The 23,695-nt window shown below is 46.3% G+C and overlaps 3 protein-coding genes across 6 annotated transcripts in view; 2 read left to right on the top strand and 1 right to left on the bottom strand.

Annotated features, from left to right (window-relative positions):
• kif2a (kinesin family member 2A) overlaps positions 1–7,898 on the top strand; it is a 34,907-nt gene extending 27,009 nt beyond the window's left edge. For 2 of the 4 annotated variants that reach the window (XM_035391940.1, XM_035391942.1), the window contains 5 exons: positions 1,145–1,264; positions 2,242–2,389; positions 2,733–2,834; positions 5,823–5,958; positions 7,348–7,898. In XM_035391940.1, coding sequence (XP_035247831.1) covers positions 1,145–1,264; positions 2,242–2,389; positions 2,733–2,834; positions 5,823–5,958; positions 7,348–7,433 — 592 coding nt within the window. In that variant the 3' untranslated portion in view covers positions 7,434–7,898. The remainder of the gene's footprint in view (positions 1–1,144; positions 1,265–2,241; positions 2,390–2,732; positions 2,835–5,822; positions 5,959–7,347) is intronic. The other 2 variants (XM_035391941.1, XM_035391943.1) reach the window with 1 other exon arrangement.
• A 2,124-nt stretch (positions 7,899–10,022) lies between these two features.
• dimt1l (DIM1 dimethyladenosine transferase 1-like (S. cerevisiae)) lies at positions 10,023–16,034 on the bottom strand. Its single transcript, XM_035391939.1, has 12 exons — positions 15,839–16,034; positions 14,713–14,786; positions 14,441–14,527; positions 14,161–14,222; positions 13,613–13,706; positions 13,448–13,497; positions 12,257–12,380; positions 11,491–11,583; positions 10,848–10,912; positions 10,689–10,752; positions 10,442–10,548; positions 10,023–10,207 (listed from the first exon to the last, which is right to left on the bottom strand). Exons 1-12 carry the CDS (start codon positions 15,894–15,896, stop codon positions 10,165–10,167), a joined length of 921 nt encoding a protein of 306 aa, XP_035247830.1. The 5' UTR covers positions 15,897–16,034; the 3' UTR covers positions 10,023–10,164.
• A 1,674-nt stretch (positions 16,035–17,708) lies between these two features.
• On the top strand, positions 17,709–22,748 carry LOC118213034 (bifunctional methylenetetrahydrofolate dehydrogenase/cyclohydrolase, mitochondrial-like). Its single transcript, XM_035391634.1, has 8 exons — positions 17,709–18,027; positions 19,479–19,663; positions 20,384–20,506; positions 20,671–20,823; positions 21,275–21,382; positions 21,604–21,696; positions 22,147–22,272; positions 22,600–22,748. The coding sequence occupies exons 1-8, from the start codon at positions 17,939–17,941 to the stop codon at positions 22,746–22,748; spliced, it is 1,026 nt and encodes a 341-aa protein (XP_035247525.1). The 5' UTR covers positions 17,709–17,938.
• The last annotated feature ends 947 nt before the right edge of the window (positions 22,749–23,695 follow it).

The raw sequence follows: 23,695 nt of genomic DNA, 5'->3' as shown, positions 1-23,695 counted from the left end.
AATCTTACACCCCTGCCCAATATTCCCCTCCCCCCTCCCTCCGCACCCCCTCTTTTCTTGTTGTTAGATCATTTTCAGATTGCTTCCCAATGTCTACTGAATTTATCCCCTTATTCACCAAATGTTTCACTGTGATAAATTAATCTGCCTAATCTCGAACCAAAAAATACTAATTCTTGAAATGCAGGAAAATTCTGGTGTCCTCACAAGGTAAAAAAAAAGACAGATGTTAGCTGTATAATTAAGTAAAGTAAACTAGTTAAAAGTAAAGTGAAATAAGTACACGTATGTGTATTTACTCATTCTTGACACATTGTATGTAATAGTAAAAATGTGGCAGGCAGACTTGTGTGTGTTCTGGGGTAAACTGAACCTGTTTGCATGAGAGGGTTAGTTTGTTCAGCTTGACGATAGACCCCCCCCCCCACCCTTTCCAGTCAGTCTCTACAGATTCCCTTCCCTCAATGTGGTTCTTCCTGAAAAACATATAAACCCCCCCCCCCCCTCCAGTTTGTCCAAATGGTGCTTTCCTGTTGTTTAAGTGTCCTTTTGATTCTTCATCTTTTAACCGACACCCACAAATTTGGGACAGCAGGCTTGTGGGGCCTTCAGTACCTACACCTGTGTGTGTACATGCGTGTCCTCCACTGCAGCCGTAACTGAAAACCAGCCTCTTTCACAAGCTCAGGATTGTATTTATGCATTTACTGTAATTATGTTACTGATTTCGCTGCGCTGTTTCTTGTGAGCTTGTGTAGCAGGTGCTAAGCTTACCTCCAAAGCCCACCAAGAGCCTTTTCACTAAAATTACGCCACTTACTCGACCGTTGTGATCTGAAATACACGTCCGACTGGAGCTGGAAATGAGCCCTTTTTGCAGGAGGAGTGGATGATTATTTGAAAGTGAGCCCGAGGGAAGGGTCCCCTAGCTGGTTGGGCTCAGCACACGATGAATGGATGCCTCTGAAAGCTGTGGATCTGTAGATGTTCGGGCCGAACGTGGTCTCACAGAACCGTGTGCACCGTCTTTGAAACAGGGGGTTTTGGGAGGGGGGGGGGGGGGATCGGTCGCTCTGCCTCACAGCCCCGTCCTAACTGCTGCCTCTCCCTCTCTGTCCCACCCTCTCCGCCCCGCCGGCTCCAGGGTGAAGGAGTTTGGGATAAGTCCGTCGGACATTCCCTTCTCCCAGAGCGGCGGCGGCGGCGGCCGCTCCGAGCTGTCGCCCACCTACGAGTACGAGGACTTTTCCACCTCGCCCAGCAGGTCTACCGCTTTTCCGTTTCACGCCCCGAAAAGGCGCCTCTCGTCCTGTTTCCGTCCCTCCGCCCCGCCCCCCCAGCACCACCCCGCCCTCCTCATTTATCCAGGGTCATGCGTCTTGGTTTTCGTTCCTTAAGTTTCCATTTATTTATTTTATTTATTTATTTATTTTATACCAGGGGAACTCTGCTTGGGAAAGCTGTCATTTTAATGTCTTCTCCCCGCATTTAAAACAGCAGCGGTGCTTAGCTCTGAGGTTTTCCCGTTTTAGAGGTGGATGGGGGAATGCGTGAGATTATGACTTCCAGTGGATTTCCCTTTTGGTTGCACATGTTCCATGTTTCTGTGCTGCGTTGGTGACGTGCTGCATGCGGTGTTTTCCCTTCCTTCGTTCCTGCATTAGTGTTTCTCATTGTTTTTGCTCACTTTATTTCTCCCTGGATGTAAAAGGACACCATGAATGACACCATATGCGTATTTACAGAGTGAAAACAGGGCCTCTGTGTTCTATGCATATATGCTTAGATAGGAGAAACAAATTTAATGTATTTTTTCTATTGTAAATAAACTTGATATTAGAATATAGTGTTCCATTCAGTTTAGTGCTGTAATGTTTAAATATCAGTGAATTTATAATGGCTTCAAATGGAAACTTGCAACTCAGTTTGGATAACAGATTAGCCCTTGTGTTGCGAATACCCTTGACATTAACCAGAAACCAAAAACAGCTGGGGTCAGCTCCATTTCAATTCAATTCAGGAAATGACATGAATTCATTTGAAGAAATGAGTGTTGTTACTTTTCATTTTGAGAGTTGAATTTAAATTAAATTCCTGTCCTGATTTGAAATGTAACTGACCCCCTGTGGGAGGTGGGGGGGTGCGGGGTGTCGTCATAGCAGTCCTGGCTGTGGTTCAGCGGTAGTGCGGACTGATGTGACGAACTGACGCGCTGTTAACACGCGTCCCCTCTGCGCTCAGGGTGAAGGAGCTCACGGTGGACCCCAACGCGGTCCTGGACGGGCGCCCCAACATCCACGCCATCAACCAGCTGGACGTGCTGGAGGCGCAGTGGGGGATGGGCAGCTCCCCGCAGCGGGACGACCTGAAGCTGCTCTGTGAACAGAACGTAAGCCGCCCTGCACCCCCCCCCCCTCCCCCCCCAAACCCCAAACCCCTCATTTCCCTTCCGTAGAGCTGGTCTTGCTCCCAGGTCTTTATGCATTGGATTGGTCCGCTCTGCATTCTGACCTGGGGCAGACCCATGATGAAAACGCTGTAGATGCACACAGGCGTGTCAGCGGAGAGATGGGTGGCGTGGCCACAGTTTTGTTAGTGACGTGTAGTTGGTAACAGTGTGTGTGTAGCATGCATGCGTGTGTGTGTGTGCAGGTGTGTGGTTCATAGCGTGTGTGTGTGTGTGTGTGTGTGCAGGTGTGTAGCTGATAGCCTGTGTGTGTGTCTCTGCACAGGAAGAGGAAGTCTCTCCGCAGCTCTTCACCTTCCACGAGGCCGTGTCCCAGCTGGTGGAGATGGAGGAGCAGGTGCTGGAGGACCACAGGGCCGTCTTCCAGGTGAGCCCTGCAGAGAGTTAACCCCATCCCTAACTCTAACCCCTACCCCAGACCCCAGCTTTAACCCCATCCCTAACTCTAACCCCTACCCCAGACCCCAGCTTTAACCCCATCCCTAACCCCTACCCCAGACCCCAGCTTTAACCCCATCCCTAACTCTAACCCCTACCCCAGACCCCAGCTTTAACCCCATCCCTAACTCTAACCCCTACCCCAGACCCCAGCTTTAACCCCACCCCTAACTCTAACCCCTACCCCAGACCCCAGCTTTAACCCCATCCCTAACTCTAACCCCTACCCCGACCCCAGCTTTAACCCCATCCCTAACTCTAACCCCTACCCCAGACCCCAGCTTTAACCCCACCCCTAACTCTAACCCCTACCCCAGACCCCAGCTTTAACCCCACCCCTAACTCTAACCCCTACCCCAGACCCCAGCTTTAACCCCATCCCTAACTCTAACCCCTACCCCAGACCCCAGCTTTAACCCCACCCCTAACTCTAACCCCTACCCCAGACCCCATCCCTAACTCTAACCCCTACCCCAGACCCCAGCTTTAACCCCATCCCTAACTCTAACCCCTACCCCAGACCCCAGCTTTAACCCCATCCCTAACTCTAACCCCTACCCCAGACCCCAGCTTTAACCCCACCCCTAACTCTAACCCCTACCCCAGACCCCAGCTTTAACCCCATCCCTAACTCTAACCCCTACCCCAGACCCCAGCTTTAACCCCATCCCTAACTCTAACCCCTACCCCAGACCCCAGCTTTAACCCCATCCCTAACTCTAACCCCTACCCCAGACCCCAGCTTTAACCCCATCCCTAACTCTAACCCCTACCCCAGACCCCAGCTTTAACCCCACCCCTAACTCTAACCCCTACCCCAGACCCCAGCTTTAACCCCATCCCTAACTCTAACCCCTACCCCAGACCCCAGCTTTAACCCCATCCCTAACTCTAACCCCTACCCCAGACCCCAGCTTTAACCCCATCCCTAACTCTAACCCCTACTCTACCCCAGACCCCAGCTTTAACCCCATCCCTAACTCTAACCCCTACTCTACCCCAGACCCCAGCTTTAACCCCATCCCTAACTCTAACCCCTACCCCAGACCCCAGCTTTAACCCCACCCCTAACTCTAACCCCTACCCCAGACCCCAGCTTTAACCCCATCCCTAACTCTAACCCCTACCCCAGACCCCAGCTTTAACCCCATCCCTAACTCTAACCCCTACCCCAGACCCCAGCTTTAACCCCACCCCTAACTCTAACCCCTACCCCAGACCCCAGCTTTAACCCCATCCCTAACTCTAACCCCTACCCCAGACCCCAGCTTTAACCCCATCCCTAACTCTAACCCCTACCCCAGACCCCAGCTTTAACCCCATCCCTAACTCTAACCCCTACCCCAGACCCCAGCTTTAACCCCACCCCTAACTCTAACCCCTACCCCAGACCCCAGCTTTAACCCCACCCCTAACTCTAACCCCTACCCCAGACCCCAGCTTTAACCCCATCCCTAACTCTAACCCCTACTCTACCCCAGACCCCAGCTTTACCCATCCCTATCTCTAACCCCTACCCCAGACCCCAGCTTTAACCCCATCCCTAACTCTAACCCCTACCCCAGACCCCAGCTTTAACCCCATCCCTAACTCTAACCCCTACCCCAGACCCCAGCTTTAACCCCATCCCTAACTCTAACCCCTACCCCAGACCCCAGCTTTAACCCCACCCCTAACTCTAACCCCTACCCCAGACCCCAGCTTTAACCCCACCCCTAACTCTAACCCCTACCCCAGACCCCAGCTTTAACCCCATCCCTAACTCTAACCCCTACCCCAGACCCCAGCTTTAACCCCATCCCTAACTCTAACCCCTACCCCAGACCCCAGCTTTAACCCCATCCCTAACTCTAACCCCTACCCCAGACCCCAGCTTTAACCCCATCCCTAACTCTAACCCCTACCCCAGACCCCAGCTTTAACCCAATCCCTAACTCTAACCCCTACCCCAGACCCCAGCTTTAACCCCACCCCTAACTCTAACCCCTACCCCAGACCCCAGCTTTAACCCCATCCCTAACTCTAACCCCTACCCCAGACCCCAGCTTTAACCCCATCCCTAACTCTAACCCCTACCCCAGACCCCAGCTTTAACCCCACCCCTAACTCTAACCCCTACCCCAGACCCCAGCTTTAACCCCACCCCTAACTCTAACCCCTACCCCAGACCCCAGCTTTAACCCCACCCCTAACTCTAACCCCTACCCCAGACCCCAGCTTTAACCCCACCCCTAACTCTAACCCCTACCCCAGACCCCAGCTTTAACCCCACCCCTAACTCTAACCCCTACCCCAGACCCCAGCTTTAACCCCATCCCTAACTCTAACCCCTACCCCAGACCCCAGCTTTAACCCCACCCCTAACTCTAACCCCTACCCCAGACCCCAGCTTTAACCCCATCCCTAACTCTAACCCCTACCCCAGACCCCAGCTTTAACCCCATCCCTAACTCTAACCCCTACCCCAGACCCCAGCTTTAACCCCATCCCTAACTCTAACCCCTACCCCAGACCCCAGCTTTAACCCCACCCCTAACTCTAACCCCTACCCCAGACCCCAGCTTTAACCCCATCCCTAACTCTAACCCCTACCCCAGACCCCATCCCTAACTCTAACCCCTACCCCAGACCCCAGCTTTAACCCCATCCCTAACTCTAACCCCTACCCCAGACCCCAGCTTTAACCCCATCCCTAACTCTAACCCCTACCCCAGACCCCATCCCTAACTCTAACCCCTACCCCAGACCCCAGCTTTAACCCCATCCCTAACTCTAACCCCTACCCCAGACCCCAGCTTTAACCCCATCCCTAACTCTAACCCCTACCCCAGACCCCATCCCTAACTCTAACCCCTACCCCAGACCCCAGCTTTAACCCCAGACGGGGGCACACTCTGACCGTTTGGGCCTCCCGCAGGAGTCCATACGGTGGCTGGAGGACGAGAAGGTGCTGCTGGAGATGACGGAGGAGGTGGATTATGACGTGGAGTCCTACGCCACGCAGCTGGAACAGATACTGGAGCAAAAGATCGAGATCCTCACAGAGCTGAGAGGTAACAGAGCTGGAATTACTCCGGCCTTCGCCAAACAACGAGCCCGTCCAAGTAAATGTCACCGAGTGTCCCTCCTCCGCCCCCCGCCCCCTCCCAGATTGGGTAATTGTGGCTGTGATTCGTTCATTTAAAACTTTTTGTTTTTCTGTAGTTTGGACAAGTTCGGCAGTAACTGAAAAGTATAATGCTTCTGTTTCGAAGGGCAAATGTTGATTGAATACAGGCCTGTGGCCTTTAGATTTAAATTAAAATTAAACTGTCAGTCTGGTGACTTTTTGCCTAATGGCCAAAATAATATCCAACATGAAATGAAAAGCAAACGTACAAAGCTGCAGACTGATTTAATACGCAGCTGTGTGCAAAATAGAAATTAGATGCAACTGAACATGACAAATTTTGTTTGTTTTGCAATATCTCTGCACACTCATTCACCTTCTGTTTCATGTATTCGAACTTTACAAGACCCAACTGTCCCATTTATTATTCTCTCAGTATTTTTTAATTGTAGAGTAAAGCCAGTTAATTAATAAACTACACAATAATAAAGTACACAAAGCAAAATGAGCTTATGATAGCATCTTTTATGATTAAATGCCTCCGCGGTTTTAAAACTGACCTGGTTGAATCATATATCGTTAAAAAGCTTGTTTCCTGGAGCGTACTGCTAGAATGACCATATATAAATGGACTGCAGCCATTTTCTCTAAACTGTATGTTGCCCATAGAATTTTTTATTGGAATGTAAGCCAGTTAATAAGCTGGCATTCATTATCTTCTCATTTTTTTATTGGAGTTAATTAAAGCCAGTTCATTAATAGACCAGCATTTATTAAATTCTTAGAATTTTTTATTGAAACATAAAGCAGCCAATCAATGAATAAATCAGCATTTATTATTTTAAGGTTTTTAGTGGATAGTAAAGTTAGTTAATTCTTAAAATAAAACATGCTAATTTATTTTTTATTGGATAGTAGCCAATGAATGAACCAGCTTTTATTTATTTTCTTAGATTTTTATTTTATTTTAACGTAAAGCCAGTTAATTAATAAACCATAATTTATTATTTTCTTAGATTTTTTTTATTGGAAATTAAAACCAGTTCATTAGTAAACCAGCATTTACTATTCTTAGAATGTTTTATAGAAAATTAAAACCAGTTAATTAATTAACCAGCATGTATTATTCTTAGAATGTTTTATTGAAAATTAAAGCCAGCTTATTTATAAACCAGCATTTATTATTTTCTTAGAATTTTTTTATTGGAACGTAAAGCCAGTTCATTAATGAACTCACACACGCAGCACATTGCTCTTTTGGGTGAACCGCGTTTCACTTTTTCTAGCATCGCCTCCTCCTTCATCCTCCATTTTTCCTTTCTTCTCCTAACAGACAAAGTGAAGTCGTTTCGCTCGGCGCTCCAGGAGGAGGAGCAGGCCAGCCAGCAGATCAACCCCAAACGGCCGCGGGCCCTTTGAGCCGGCCAGTCCGCCGGTTAGCCGGGCCAAACGGGCGCGGCCAGTCCGGCCGGTAACCGGGCCCTGGACCCTTTAATACCGGCCGCCCAAAACCCTGGCCGCACCACGAACTCTCTTCAGAGACTCCGTCCCCGCCCACAAGTTATTTTTGTGTTGTACACGAGATTACCCCGCCATGGTGTTAAAAAGTGTTTTTCCACCTGTTCCCCACTCCTTTGTACGCATTCGGTTAAGACCTGGATATCACTTCTGGTCACCTGTGTTGAACGTGCTACGGTTTTATCACGAGACGATGGTCGGGCTGGTTTGAAAAAAATAAAAAAAAGTATGCATGCGCAAACCAGCCGATTGTAATTAACCATCCTGAATCAGGGTTTGGAATCAGTTCCATTTCCTGTGAATTCAGTTAATTTAAATTCAGTTTGTGAATTGAAAATAAAGTTGTATGAGGATTGTTCAGTTGTACTGAATTTCAGTGAATTTCCTGAATTGGAGTTGAATGCAGCCCTGATCTCCGTAGATATGACTGTGTCACCCGTACATGCTGTAAATAGCAGTTTCTTTAGAGCCCAGCAGTCCTTTATACACAGCCAACAGACTGAATAAAGCAGGAGTATTCGCCAGTGTATGTTCTTTTCTCCTCATTTTTACAGCATTTATAGCCTGTTTCTCAACTCATTTTAAGTTTTTAAAGAAAAAGTATTAAATGTAATGTAAAATACCACACATTTTGGGGATAGCTTGTTACTTACTTGGCATGTGTGTCCCACGGATTTCATGTGATGCAGTGAATATATTGCGTTTGGAGACCGTCCCTGGATTCTATTCAAGGAACTGCAGAAAAACTTGGTGCACATGCACCGTTTGAGACAGGATTGGTCTGCATCCCTGTGTTAATTTAAAATGTAGGTGTAAGGCAGCAGAAGCTCGACCATCATTACATTCAGTTCAAATTCTAGAGATGCATCCGACAGGTCACAAGCCAAAGGTTTAGGCTTGTTTAGCTTACCTTCAAGACTTTTAAAAGCACTCTCAAAAACCTTGAACACTGTACACCGTCCCTTGACAGCATTCAGAACAGTGGCTTTACCACAGAAGCCCATTTTACCCAGAAGCACTAACAATAATCAAAGTTAGGCATCAGTAAAATGTCTACCAAGATAGGTTTATCAATAGACATGATTTGAGCACTACTTGTGATTACCAGTGATCTGAAATATTTGTACAAAAAGATATTTGTTCCATTTTCATTCTTGAGTGAAGGCTAAGTGGTTCGCCGACCACAACCTCTTTTCCACCATTAGCTTTAATGCATGTACACACATTGTATGTGGGGACGTGGCACAGACTCGTGAATGGCAGGTTCTAAAGTCAGAAATTCCCATTAATGAAGACAGCACCTAGAGCAGCGCTACTCAACTCCAGGTCCTGGGGGCTGCGGTGTCTGCTCCAACCATGCCCTACACCACCTGATTTCACTAAATATTCCTTGGTTCAGGAAATAAGATCTTTGGTTGAGGGTTGACCAGCCCTGGCCTAGAGAAACCTCCCAAGGTTGAAGGAACGGAGTTTGACATTGACACACTCCTAAAGCTTTTAAGTGAAGGGCAACTTGGCTGGCTTGATTTATGTTTGCTTTGCAGATGACCTTAACTTGGATGGTTTGCACAACATGTCTCATACCCATTTACACAGCCAGATATTTACCGACGCAGTCCAGGTAAAGTACCTTACTCAAAAAGGTACACGCGTCTGACCTTTCACCAGCTGGCTGAAAAACCAAGATTCTGACCGGTGTCACACTGCCACGGCTTTCCAAAAACAATCGGGGAATTTTCCCCACCGGCTCCTGAACACCAGCCCCAAACAGATTTACAGCGTGAGGCCATTTTAAAATAACTGCTTCTTTCAAAAAACTTGTGCACACAACTTTAGACAGCTTTGATATACATATATATTATGAGTACCTCTACACACATGCTTTCTCAATTAGATTTACATACAAGCAAAAGGCAATACCAGTTATTTATGGAAAGAGTACTGTGACCATTGAATCAAACTGTTTTGTTGGGTTACTGTCAAAATACTGACCTCAAAAAAAAAAACATTAAAAATGGAAAATATCTGTTGCCAGGGACCTTCACAGCTGTGTTCTTCAGCACTGCCTGCTGTGACCTCAGGTGAAGCCCCCCCCCCCCTTCCTTTAGCCCTGAAGGGAGGCAGGGATCCCAATCACTGAACTGGGACACAATTATCAGATGAAATCACACATCGGCTGTTATTACAGGAGTGAGCCAAGCCAGTGAGTTGCTCGGTGAGATGAGCCTCTAACAGTATTAGGGTTGTAGGTTCCCTCCTTTCCATGCGGTTCCCAATCCTTCAGGCATCTAGATCTGCCTACAGTAAAATGCCAGGAGTCCACAGCACACTGTGAACTGGGCAACGGCATGGTTACGTAACTGCCGGGTCGTTCTGCGAGAGCCAGAACCTCGAGAACCAGCTCGCTCACCTCAGCCCCACACTGAGGAGAAAGCCAAAAAGGCCCACGACCTGCAAGCAAACGCAAAAAGTCAGCTCAGCTGGGTAGGTCCTCGGGGAATCTCCAAGGAAACGTGACTGACACGACGCAATCGATAATGTTCACTCAAGGCCCCAGATTGATTGGCCGTCAGAATCACTTCGTCACTGACACAGCTTCCGTCATTCCTGGCGTTCCCACAGAGTTTCCCATTTAGGAGAAGTGGATCCCAGCGGAGTTAAAAGCATGGAGAAGCCTGAGGAAGAAAACAAAGTATGATTTAATTCAGGATTCATGCAAAAAAAAATATATATATATAACATTACATAACACGATAACGAGAACAGGCCATTCAGCCCAACAATGCTTGCCATTTTCTAAAAGGATGTCAGAAGTGTACAACATGGAAAACAAATGGATATTCTAGATTTTTTATTTTATATTTTAGTGCGTCTCCAAGCTGAAGATGACTCGCCAGTTCTGTACTTACACCATGAAGTCATCGATGTCCATGGACCGAGCTCGCTTCTCACCAAACTCAGTTTCCTGAAGAACGCCCTCTATTTTTTGTGCAATGCTGAAGTCTTGTGGTATTTCCTGTTAGAGGACGTGGAAGTATTGGAAAGGTGAAATTACAATTAAAACCACATTTGAACAACATCAAATTTGTCCTTACACATTGTGAAGTTGCACTCATAAGAGCAGGGTTTTAACAAGATTTTAAGTTGTTTACTTACAATGCTGTGCACAGAACAGTGAATCCTGTAATTCTTTTCCAAGAGCTGCTCAACTGCTGTGGATCTGAAATAATGGAAACAGACAAGTCGCTTACTACCTTATTTATTAACTACCCACCTGGACAGCAAACTTGTTCATATTTCCTTGACTCCACTTACTTGAATCCTGCATTGAGAGTCTTATTCTTTCTTATAAATGCTATTCTCACAAGGCCATCCCACTCCTGAAAAGCAAATGGATAAAACAGTCACTCTCCAGGAATCCTCATTTCACAATTCCTACTCTGTGAAACCAATAATTGTGGGAACAACAGACAAGTTATGTAACGAGCCTTCAGGAGGGTGACCTCATCCATGTGGGTCACCGCTTTGTGATGTAATAATGGTTGACATGGTTATGGCAGAAGGCTGGAGACATACCGACATGCGGCAAACCAGGTTCTGCAAATCAGGCCCAAAACATTACATTTATTCAATAAAAAAAAAATAATAATGGGGGTTATCCGTTAGCGTGTTCCAGCTAATTGGCTAGCCTTTCGGCAATGATGTGCCCCATGGCCTGGAAAAGAATCCTGACCATGTCAGCGCCAATTGTTGCTGGGGTCCCGTGGATGTCCCACAGAAGCGAGAGTCAGAGAGAGGTGCAAACTCTCCACTCTGGCTGCATTGTGGGGACTGTAGTTTGCAAAGCACCATCTCCTTCCTTGTCAAATTGATGACCCGTAATCTCTCACGGGGGCACTCATACGGAGACCCGAACGTGAGCAATCGTAACTGTCCGTCATCCAAAAGGGGAACGTACCTGGAAATTGACTGGTGGAGGAGGATTCTTGGGTTCTATTCTGACCACGCTGGATTCTACTTTAGGTGGGGGGCGAAAGTTGTTCTTTCCCACCTGTAAGTGCAAAGAAAACGTGAGCAAATGAATGAACGGCACCTGGAAGAACAATGCATTAATTAACCAAGGGAGGCAAAGGACCCCCCCCCCTGGACCTTACTGCAAACGCTAGTCTGTATATGTGCAATCTGGCAGAACAGCAACACACTTTCAAATTTAGACTGAACCCAAATGCATGTGCCTTCATCCAGTCTCAGGAACAACTGAACCCAGCTTCAGAAACATTCGTCACTGGTGATCACAGATTTATTGAGTCTTATTTTTGCCTTCAATCAAATCACATTCTGCCCTGGATCTCGAGCCACTTCTGAGCCCACTGTCCACACCCCCAAGCCCCTCCCCCCTTCCCCCGGGACCACCACATTCATACAACCGGTCCTGAACCGATTCAGTGGACCGAAAACGGACCCAACCATATCTTGTCTCTATGACCCCACACCCTGAGACGGCCCAGAGCAGGACAGGCTTCCCCCATGAGTCCGATTCCTCTCAAGGACTCTTCCTATATGCCACTAGCCAAGTTCTCCTTTCCGCTGTCGCCTCTGGCTTGTTTGTGCAGCGGTTTAAACCCAGGATATCCTGTGCAGCGAACCCCAACATATTCCTTGCAAGATGCGCTATACAAGTACATGTTGCTCTGACTGATTTGAGTTGAGCTGAGCTGACAGACCTTCATCAGGTGGTCCACGCGGGCCAGCAGCTGGGTGTTTATGGAGAGCCGGCAGTACAGCTTGTCTCCCGGCTTCGCCACCAGCCGCATGGCAAACTCGCGCTGGAACATCAGCACCGCACACCTTCGGGGGAAAAAAAATAAAGTGAGACTGCAAAGTGAAGCAAGACTGCAAAAGTGAGAATGGGCAGCAGTGCAGTATAATGGGTAAGGAGCTGGTCTTGTAACCTAATGGTCACAGGTTCGATTCTCCGGTAGGACACTGCCGTTGTAACCCTTGAGCAAGGTACTTAACCTGCATGGCTTCAGTATATACCCAGCTGTATAAATGGATGAAGTGCAAAAATGTAAATGCTACGTAAAAAGTTGTGTAAGTCACTCTGGATAAGAGTGTCTGCTAAATGCCTGTAATGTAATGTAATGCAAAGTAAGTTCCTCCACTCACTATGAGGTGACACGCAACTACAAAAAAACACAAAGAAACAACTCAATTACACTGTAGAATTAACCCTCATTTACACTGAAACTGGGTCTTATCAGTCGTTTTTGTAAGCTGGGGAGTTTATCATGGTTCAGGTTCTGTACACACAGGTATAACTCCCTTTGCTTGTCCTCACTTCTGCAGTGCAAATTTTAATTCCAGGGCAATGGTGTCCACTTCTTTACGGAAACACATCTACTCTTGTGACGTGTGCTTAAAATCCTTTTTCAAACGGACAGGAGTAAAATTAAAGCAGGCACAAATAAAAATGAAAAGTAGGCAACTATTAAGAAAATTAGACTCTTAGGATCATTTGAGACTTCCATAGCCATAGCAAATGATCAATTTCTAATAAAAATTGAAAGTCTAATAGCTATATTTCCTAGCTATAAAAAGGCCTGTGGATATGAGCACTGGAAATAAATTATGATCCATCATAGATGGAGTCCTTAGTGATCCACCTTAGAGAACCATATAGTAGACTCTACCACTAGGCTGGGATTAGGACTGGGACTGGCATGAAAGGATATCCAAAACATGATGTGAAATTATTACGCAGACCGCAAATTCCGTTTCGACTGGCACACAGTCTCTGAATCAAGGACTACAGTTCAGCAGCTCAAAAGAAAATGCCCTATTTTTATTTGTTTTTACCCTGCTAATTTCAGCAGTGAACACACACTGGGTCTCTAGGCAAAGCCATCTCTTACCTGAAGAAGGGCCTGTGTAGAAGCAGCTTGAACACAAAGGGCGAGGAGATCTGTCAAGCAGAAACAGCGCACAGTCAGCCCCTCTGACAAACACTCCGGCTGCCATGCAAAAGAATAAACGCTGCAACGTTTCCATGGAGACCGCGTGACCATCTCGTCCCGTACCTGATATGGCAGGTTGGCCACGCAGACGTCAAAGAAGGGAAGCTCCGCCTTCAGCACGTCCCCCACCAGGATCTGCAGCTTCGTCTGCATCGGCCTGCGAAAGGAGGACCGCCAGAGTCAGCCTGGGGATGTGTCTCCGCTGACACGTCCGTGTGTGTGTGTGTGTGTGTGTGTGTGGCGAAAGAACCACCCGAGTCAACCTGGTGATGCACCTGCGCTGACACTTCCGTGTGTGTGTGTGTGTGTGTGTGTGTGTGAGACCCGGCTTTAAACATCTGTCAGTTCATTAACATGTTTGTTTATTTCTACCGTTCTGTCCTGAGCAGGACAGTCTCTCCCCCCCTCCCCGCCCTCCACTTTCCCCTCATAAATCCAACATCTCAGTATCAGGTTTTTCATGTCTCGTATTTGGGAAGATGAAGAATGTGCTTATAGAAAAAAATATCGCCTTGTTAATCTCCCATGTGATCTACTGTATATTCCTGTATTATTTTGTTGACTACAGTAGGAAATGGTACTATGTTATAAACTGGCTGCACAAGGCTTACGTGCACTGTACTCTCTTCTGGAGTTCAGCTACCAGCCTGGTGTCCAGCTCGCAAGCAACAACCTTTGAACAGTGAAGGGACAAAAACCGTAATGTCAGCAGTTCACACAGTCACCATTTAAATACCAGCCTTCCAAACCGAAAAAACTGCTAAAATCTTTAACGGTCTAAAACTGGTCTAAAATTCCTTAAGGTACAATCAATAACAGCTACTAATATTTCACTTGTTGGTAGCAGTTTTGCACAGTTTAACCTCCTGACTGATTTTACTGTGTAATCACCTTCTTGGCCTTCTCCAGAAGTTTGACTGTCATGTTACCAGTTCCTGGCCCGACCTCCAGCACCACGTCTGTTGGCCTAAGAGCTGCCTGCAAAGATCATTGTAATTATCAATATCTAGAGTGAGAAAAGTTCAAATGGAGAATCACCCTGTACCCTCATTTTACTGTGGTCATAAAGGATATGCTAAGTACTACAGTGCTGTATGTACCTATACGTATCAAATGTCATCGCTATGAACGTCATCGAAATCAAGAGATCAATATTTGCTTACCTTCTCAATAATGCCATTGACAACCAGTGGGTTTTTCAAAATGTGCTGCCCAATTCCCGTGTTGAACATTATACCTTGTGAAAAATAAAGAGAGGGAAAAGAAAAGAAAAAAAACCAATTGGAGTGACAGACCTTATATCAAGGCTTGTTAGGTAATTTCACATGTATTGCCATTGCTAGCTACAATTGAAACACGTCAACAACGGCGCACAGTAAATAACCAATATTACCTTTAGTACACAAAACAATATTTCGTTGGGATGGGTTCACTCTCCACTAAAGCTATCAGGACTGTGAGTTAATTAATACTAGAAACAAGCCACAACTGAGCAATGATACTTGCACGCAACTTGAGTATCTTTATTAGCTACAGTAACTAGCAAACTAACAATTACATTGATGTATTGAGTGGCATATGCATCTAACAAACAAAAGGTGTCAAAATTACGTTTTCGAATAATATTTCCCAAGCTAAGTAGGGAGTTGGACAAAATAACGGAAACACCACATGGATAGCGTTATAGCAGCTATATAACAGGTCTGACAATCAACACTCTGATGCGCAGTTTAACATGAGGTAATTCGTCCAAAAAGGCTGAATTGCCAGCGCCAGAACTACAGTAGCATCGGCACATCTGTAACGCTATGGAGCGCTGTTTAAAGCACATTTCAACCTATTTCATTCCTTTAAAAACAGGAGGCTTCTCGTCTGAATGGGCCAATATTCCGCTACACAGTTATTGAATTGTATGACAGCATTCCAAGAGGGGGTGAAGCTGTTTTGAAGGCGAATGGGTGACTCTGCCCCTTGAGTTACTTTATATTCATACATTGTAGTTGTTGTAGCATATGTTGTAGTTGTTTCCATCATTTTGTACAGATCCTTAAGTAGGCTAGCCTACTGAACTTAGTTCAAATCCGTATATAGCTTTGTAGAATGTAGCCAATGACTAACTCGACTGGAGCTGCAGGTGATGTACAGTAGGACTGTACATGAATTAACGGACAATTCGGTAAAACAGAACTAACGGAAAATTCGCTAAATAACAAACTAAACACGGTGAGCTAACTAGCTAGCAGGCTGCACACCTAAATCAAACGACCATCCAGTCATTTAAAAACAAACCTTGACTTTTAACTTCCTGGTGTTGTCTGCTTTTCTTTTCGGTTTTGACTTTCGGCATTGTGAAATCTTTAGGTATTTTTTAAATGCGTTTGTTTAGTTGATTTTCAAAGTATCTAGCTAGCTTGCTAAACAGGCTGTAGAGAACCCTACGGCGTTTCTAACATGTGCTTCTAAAGCGGTGAATTTGAGGTTTTAACTTCCGGTTTGGTAAACAAGCAACAATTTCAAAATAAAAGCGCAATGCGACTATATAGTTCAACGATTTAACAGTGCAAGAACAAAGAAAATGGTTCAAGTAATGTGAACATTGTTGTAAAGAAAACGTATATTGAAATAAAAATGAGCTATTACTGGGGAAAATAATAATAATTAAAATTAATTGTTGCTTTTTGATTTTTGTCTAATTTAAATGGACTATTCAAAAATATATCAACCTCACTTATTTTCTATTCTCGAACGTGATGAAAAAGTACAAAGTTTATTTCCAATACCGGCAGTGACAAAGCATAACGAATGACACCTTGGATTCAGCAGAGTCAGAATGAACCACGAACCTTTCCAGAGGCTGCTTCTTATTTGTTTTCGAAGCTTTGATCAGGAGTGTTGAATACACATACCAAGACGGATGTAGTCAGTTCTTGTAACACCTATCAATTAGGCCATAGTGTATTGGCTGTCCTGTTGTGATTGAATTAGCACATCTGTTGACTTGAATGGTTCCCAATCTCTCACTCCCGGTCGCTATTCTACCATTGTACCAACTGTATTGTGATAATGATAAGATCAAGGGAATGTGTGGCCAGCAGACATATTGGCATCAGAGACAGATTTCTTACACTATGTTAAGCAGCGTCAAAATGTTTCTACGTACAAACGGTGCCCTACAGCAAGCAGCAAGCGTTAAAAACTTGCACACTCAAATATAGGTTAAATGGCATATTAAGAGCCTGTAAGAGAAATGTATCCAATCAAACCATTCGAACATCACTGAGCAAATTTGGAAACAAGACAGGACATATAAAGTTTTAGCATTTTATATTTTGTATTTTGCCATTTTCCCACTGAACACACATTTTTCATCATAAACATATTCAAATAGTACTTCAGCGTTGTTGTTAAATAAACCTGATTTCATGTTCATCTGAAACAAAAAAATGACATTTACAAAATTGTATCACTTTTTGGACAAGGCTATTGTCTTATTGTCTAATATATTTTGTTATTTGTTTCACTGAAACACATCTTTCATCATAAACACCTTCAAACACTTTTCTGTTCACTGTTATCAACCAGGTTGTTACATAATGTGATTTATTGTATAGTCAAATCAAAAATTACATTTTCATAATTTTTTTCATTTTCTTATCTTTTTGGACAAGACAATATTCTTTAATAATTTCAAGTTGTTCCACTGAACACACATTTTTCATCACAAATATGATCAAATTTGTTTCTAATCACCTACATCACTGTATTTGTTACATAAATGTGATTTCCTGTTCATCTGAATCAAAAAAATGATCTTAAGGTAAGGTCTAATTTTTCAATCCAATTTTTCATAAATGAGGCCCCAGAAAAATTACAATAGGGTGCTTGGCACCCTAAAACAGTCCACCACAATGGTGATAAGACTTGCAACCTTAGATGGTAGAAGTTATATACCACTATACTTTCTGAATTTTAAGACGTGCTTAAATAATGCATTGTTAGTTGGAGAGTAGAGAGGTTACATATGCTGTTCCTTTTCCCCAAAAAAAACGCGCACTTACCGTTGCCGGATGAATGCGCGCGTCTGACGTGTCTAGCAGCCAATCAAAGACTTTGCTTTGAGCAAGTAGAGAAACGCTGCTCGGCAGATAGCGTGCACGAGGAGGAGTTCGGAGATATGAAACAGGGTAGTCCCACATTGGTGCCAATGAGGGCTGACTCCAATTTCTCTGACGTCAGAGGCATGTACATGAGAGGGAATGTTAAAAGCCTTCTGCGGGTCCCGTCTTCCCTCGCCGCTGTCCTCCGCGAGGCGAGCTGGACCTCCCGTCCCATCCTTCTTGGCTTTAGGTGTCGTGTCTTCTGCGCTAAGAGCGCTATTCCTTGAAAACCATGGCCTCCTTCAGAGCACTGATGATGAAGTTATGCAGAAACCCGCAAGAGCAACAGCGCGTGCGTAGACTTAACTTGTCATCAACAAGGTAAAAAATTGCTATTATTATTATTATTATTAGTAGTAGTAGTAGTAGTAGTCGTATTGATGTTGCTGTATTTGGCCTAATCTTTATATTATTTATATTTATAGCGTAATTGTTAGTTTGCAAATGCGCTTTACATGTTTTATATATCACTGCATGGTACAGATCTCGCAAGTTACCTGCCTACAGAATTGCCTGCTTAATTTCTTGCCGATATTTTCTGATTTGCTTCCAGAATTCAGTAACACCTGGGATTTAATGAATGTCCACAATTTGCACCTTTTAAATATTAGTAACGTTGCCAAGCTAGGTATTGTTGCTTACAGTTACCGTTTTAATTTCGTTTGCATTCGAAAACAACGCGGGGAGTTGAATCGGTGTCTGAAGAGATATGCAATTTTATTTAATTGTGTGAAATTGGGATTTTAATACGGATTAGGTGCGGTTCCTAAATTATATTATCAGCAAACTCTCGTGTCCTCCTAGAGGTGACAGTCGTTCGTTACAGCACGCCTCCAGGCTGACGAAATCCCGCATAATCCTTGCGTGAATTTACCTTCCATCTGCGCTCTGCTACTGTCTTCTAACCTCTTAGATGGATTTTTTTCCATGTACCTTTTTTTCTCCAAACATCTACATTCATGATTTTCTGCAGAATGTGTTTGCTATCTTCGATGCATTCACAGGAAAATTTCCAGTATTCAACTCTAACAGTCTAATGGGGACCATGTAAGAGTTCATTTAAGATAGGGTGTCACTAGTTTTTAAAGGTCAGCCCTTTCTAAATTTCGGTCCACCTACGGCCTCTCTTGGAAACCTGAGGACAAGCAAGAAACCCTGGTAGTCAAGTCAGATTCCACTTTGTCAAAGAGGGGGTTATATCATAAACACATTCAACTATATTTACTGTTTGCTGTTACATAAGCAAGCACCATTTCTGCTTATTGAACATGAACAGTACTGTAACTGACTCAAGGGCTGTCTTCCCCATTGGCTGCATGGTTGCTAATGTGACTGCATGTTTTGTTTTGCTTGGTTAATTAATCCACTTACTGCTCTCATAGTTGGAATTAGAGGTATGTTTTGATGGGACTCCCATGTTTTTAACTGACACTTGGAAAGCCTTATTATGCTGATCTATCAAAGTGGGGAGGCCTGTATGCTTTTTGGCCCCGATTTTGGTTGAAACTTCTAAATAGCAACAGTAAAATGTTTTCACCATTGATGCAGGTGCAGTCCACAGCAGTAGCTCATCACTTAATAAAAAGTGTCTGATCAGATGAATGATTGGGCTAAATGTAATAAGAGCGGGAGTTGCTATGACATCCCCAGACAGACGGACCCTCGTTGCTCACTCCTGCACAGTGCATTGTGGGCAATATGTCAGATTGGATTATTTTGGAACATGACCTTAGCCTCTCGTGCTCCTCTGCCCTGTCCTCCCGACCCCTCAGACAGGAAGCGGTGGTGATCTCCGGCAGGAAGCTGGCGCGGCAGGTCCGGCAGGAGGCCCAGGCGGAGGTGGAGAAGTGGGTTTCGGCGGGGAACCGGCGCCCGCACCTCAGCGTGGTCCTGGTGGGGGACGACCCGGCCAGCCACTCCTACGTCCTCAACAAAGCCCGCGCCGCCGCCGCCGTGGGTGCGACTCGCGCCTCGCCCGCACACCCCCATCACATGACCGCCCGCACACCCCCATCACATGACCGCCCGCACGTCCAGGCCCCAGGCATGCGCTCACATTCAGACCTTAATCCTCCCATTCGCTGCATTTCACCATCAAACCGCCATGAATAAATTCAGAGTCTGTACGTTAAGCACAGGAAACCCTCCAGCCTATGAGTGAATCTGCACATCCATCCTCTCAGTGTTACTGTCAATGCACCTCCTGCTCTCAGTGTTACTGTCAATGCACCTCCTGCTCGCAGTGTTACTGTCAATGCACCTCCTGCTCTCAGTGTTACTGTCAATGCACCTCCTGCTCTCAGTGTTACTGTCAATGCACCTCCTGCTCTCAGTGTTACTGTCAATGCACCTCCTGCTCTCAGTGTTACTGTCAATGCACCTCCTGCTCTCAGTGTTACTGTCAATGCACCTCCTGCTCTCAGTGTTACTGTCAATGCACCTCCTGCTCTCAGTGTTATTGTCAATGCACCTCTTGCTCTCAGTGTTACTGTCAATGCACCTCCTGCTCTCAGTGTTACTGTCAATGCACCTCCAGCTCTCAGTGTTACTGTCAATGCACCTCCTGCTCTCAGTGTTACTGTCAATCCACCTCCTGCTTACGAGCGCAGTGGTAATGGCAGGACATGTTGCCATAGTGATGCCTCACCGACCCCGCCCCTTCCTCCTGCCCCTCCAGGCATCAGCAGTGAGACCATCCTGAAGCCGCCCAGCACCTCCGAGCTGGAGCTCATGGATCTGATCCAAAGACTCAACGCCGACGACAGAGTGGACGGGCTGCTGGTCCAGCTGCCTCTACCAGGTAGGGAGGAGGTGGGGTTCACCTGGGCGCCAGGTAAGGGCGGGACTGGGGGGGGGTGCCATATACTGCCATGAGAAATACACACATACATATACCGTATATGACATATGAAAAAAGAATTGTGTATGTTGAAAATGTCATGAATTCAGCTGTAAATTGTGCAGATCACATAGACGAGCGGCGCGTGTGCAACGCCGTGATCCCAGAGAAGGACGTGGACGGCTTCCACGTGGTCAACGTGGGGCGCATGTGCCTGGACCAGTCCGCCATGCTGCCCGCCACTCCCTGGGGGGTCTGGGAGATCATCAAACGCACAGGTGACCCCCCCCGTCACCTCCTTCCCTCATACTCCAGTCATGGAGGGGGCACAGTATCTGCAGGTTTAACTCCAGTCCTGGAGGGGGCACTGTGTTGGCAGGTTTAACTCCAGTCCTGGAGGGGGCACTGTGTATGCAGGTTTAACTCCAGTCCTGGAGGGGGCACTGTGTATGCAGGTTTAACTTGGGGGTGCTATGTCTGCAGGTACTTGCAGTTTCCTATCAATCAAAAGTCATTTTAGGCTTTTACCTGACACTCTTACCCACCACACTTAGCTGAAATTTTTAGCATTCGATCCATTCGTGGTTATTGACCCAGCTGGTTATTTTAGTGAAGCAGTGCTAGCGGAATAGAACAGCAGTTCTCCACCTGGGACTGACACTGGCAGGTCAGCACTGGAGACTGAAGAGGTCTTTTTTTGTGTTCTTCACCCCCCCCCCCCCCCCCCAGGTATTCCCACGCTGGGCAGGAACGTGGTGGTCGCGGGTCGGTCCAAGAACGTGGGCATGCCGATTGCCATGCTGCTGCACACCGACGGGCAACACGAGAGGCCAGGGGGTAAGGGAGGAGTGTTTGGGGCTCAGTGCCAGTCTAATCAGTCAAGTCGCTGAGCGGAAACTCTGACAGACGAACTCGGAGACACTCGGAACGTTATGGGAACAGTTCTCAGCTCTTGACTGTAATTTCAAAGTGGCGATGTAGGTAACCATGGCAACCCGAAAGGCCTGCTTTTTGGAGGGTCGGGCATTAACCCCTTTCTCTGCCGGCTGGCCCTGCAGGTGATGCCACCGTCACCATCTCCCACCGCTGCACCCCCAGGGACCAGCTCAGACGGCACACCAAGATGGCCGACATCGTCATTGCCGCTGCGGGTAGGGCACTACTCTCTCCACGCACACGTGCCTGACATCGTTTCCGTGACCCTCTATGCGATCGGTCGTGTGGTGTGCTTTCCATCGCCCGTGCTTTGCCTGGGGTCCTCTTCAGCTGATTTCTACACAATATTTTGCACAGCATACACAGCACTTCTACCTGTATACCGCCTGTTGAATTATGTATAATATCTGTGCGCTGAATGTTGTGGCTTAGTATTGCGGGATATGAAACCAATCAAATCTTCCCATGGTCTATTACACAGGAGTATTACTTCTACTGTTATGATACTACTGGTATTCCTAATACTGCTACTACCACTACTGTTAATACTGCTACCATTACTAGTACTACTGCTACTGCTGCTATTTTCTCTTTTCTTTTTCCTCCCATATCTCCATTCTGGCATTCCATAATCTCTCTGCCTGTCTCTCTCTCTCCCCCACCAGGGATCCCCAACCTGATCACTGCTGACATGATCAAGGAAGGGGCGGCGGTCATCGACGTGGGGATCAACAGGGTGCCGGACCCTGTGACCGGCAGGGACAGGCTGGTGGGCGACGTGGACTTTGAAGGTGAGGAGGAGGAGGGAGGAGGAAGGAGAAAAGGTTCTGGTGACGGAACAGACAAAAGCAGATCCTTACAGACTCTGTAGGTGCACAACTTTCAGAACCCTTACAGATAACTCTTTCTTGCAGATTGCACAATTTTGAAAGAAACAGCCATTTTCAACCAAAAATTCTAATTTCTCAAGTCACTTAATGAAACATTTTGGTTGATGATCAGCTGAAATGTTTCTTCCCCTACCCATCAACCCTAGGGAGAGCAGAAGGGGTGTTTTTTATTTTATTTTTTAGCACAGCTTACTCAGTGAGACCCTTGTTTGCCCCCCCCCCCCCCAGGAGTGCGTCAGAAGGCCGGCTTCATCACCCCGGTGCCAGGGGGGGTGGGCCCCATGACCGTGGCCATGCTGATGAAGAACACGGTCAAGGCGGCGCGGAGCCAGCTTCCGTCCGCCGAAGAGCCAGTGCGCGCGGCGGCGTTCTCCTAACCGACCCCCCCCCCCCCGTCCCCCCCCCCCCCCCCCCCGTCCCTCCCACCCGCCACTCATTCCGTGACCTTTTCACCGATTGGTCCCTTCCTACTCGAGGCCCCCGCCTCCACAACATGCAATAACGCACAGCCAATCAACATGGCCCGAGGACCTGTCCCGACTTAATCATCCATACAAGACCAAACTTACTGTCTGTCGTCTGTAAAAGATTTAAGGACAGCTAGCGCTGAAAGAGGAGGAACTCAATGTTGTCAAGGAGTAAGATGTACGATTACAGCCTTACAAAACAGAATTTCACCAAACAGTCTTTCTGGCGCCTTCCATAAATTAGTCAAAAAGTAGTTTGGCTCGTTGCATCTATTTTATGAGCCTTTCCTGCGGCAATTTTGTACTATAAAGGTAGAACTATAATAATAAGAGTGTATTTTATTTTAAACATGTTTTTGATCTCCTGTTATGCTGTAAAAACCTGTCTGGATCACCAGCTGTTTGAGTCACTTCACATGCAGGCACACACACACACACACACACACACACAGGCATGCACACACACACAGGCAGGCATGCACATAAACATGCGCACACACACACACACACACACACACACACAAACAGTGCGCAGACACACATTCTGACAAACACACGCAAATAGTGCGCAGGCACACACACATACACACACTCAGTGCGCAGACACACACACACATACACACATACAAACGCAGTGCAAGTTCTTTCTCTTAATATTTATTTATATGCTGTACATAAAATACGAGGAGAGAATAAAATAGCAGTCCAAACTGGTTTTGGATCCACAGTACGTACAGTGAAACTGTACAGAAAGCACACTCTGGTACTGGAGCGTTGTACTAACAGCCAGGAAAAGACAGACGACGTTATGAAGAGGACAGACAGGAGAGCAACAGATCGAAACTTTTTTTTTTTCT

This window comes from Anguilla anguilla, chromosome 14 (genome assembly GCF_013347855.1).
Source record: "Anguilla anguilla isolate fAngAng1 chromosome 14, fAngAng1.pri, whole genome shotgun sequence".
Lineage (NCBI taxonomy): Eukaryota > Metazoa > Chordata > Actinopteri > Anguilliformes > Anguillidae > Anguilla > Anguilla anguilla.
This window is presented reverse-complemented; position numbering and strand designations above follow the sequence as displayed.

Coding starts and splice junctions, on each gene's coding strand:
- dimt1l (XM_035391939.1), bottom strand. CDS start 15,896: ATGCCGAAAGTCAAAACCGAAAAGAAAAGCAGACAACACCAGGAAGTT. Junction 14,787..15,838: donor CCAGGAAGTTAAAAGTCAAG/GTTTGTTTTTAA, acceptor ATTTTTCACAAG/GTATAATGTTCAACACGGGA. Junction 10,208..10,441: donor GACATCGATGACTTCATGGT/GTAAGTACAGAA, acceptor TTTCTTCCTCAG/GCTTCTCCATGCTTTTAACT.
- LOC118213034 (XM_035391634.1), top strand. CDS start 17,939: ATGGCCTCCTTCAGAGCACTGATGATGAAGTTATGCAGAAACCCGCAA. Junction 20,507..20,670: donor GGTCCAGCTGCCTCTACCAG/GTAGGGAGGAGG, acceptor TAAATTGTGCAG/ATCACATAGACGAGCGGCGC. Junction 22,273..22,599: donor GGGCGACGTGGACTTTGAAG/GTGAGGAGGAGG, acceptor CCCCCCCCCCAG/GAGTGCGTCAGAAGGCCGGC.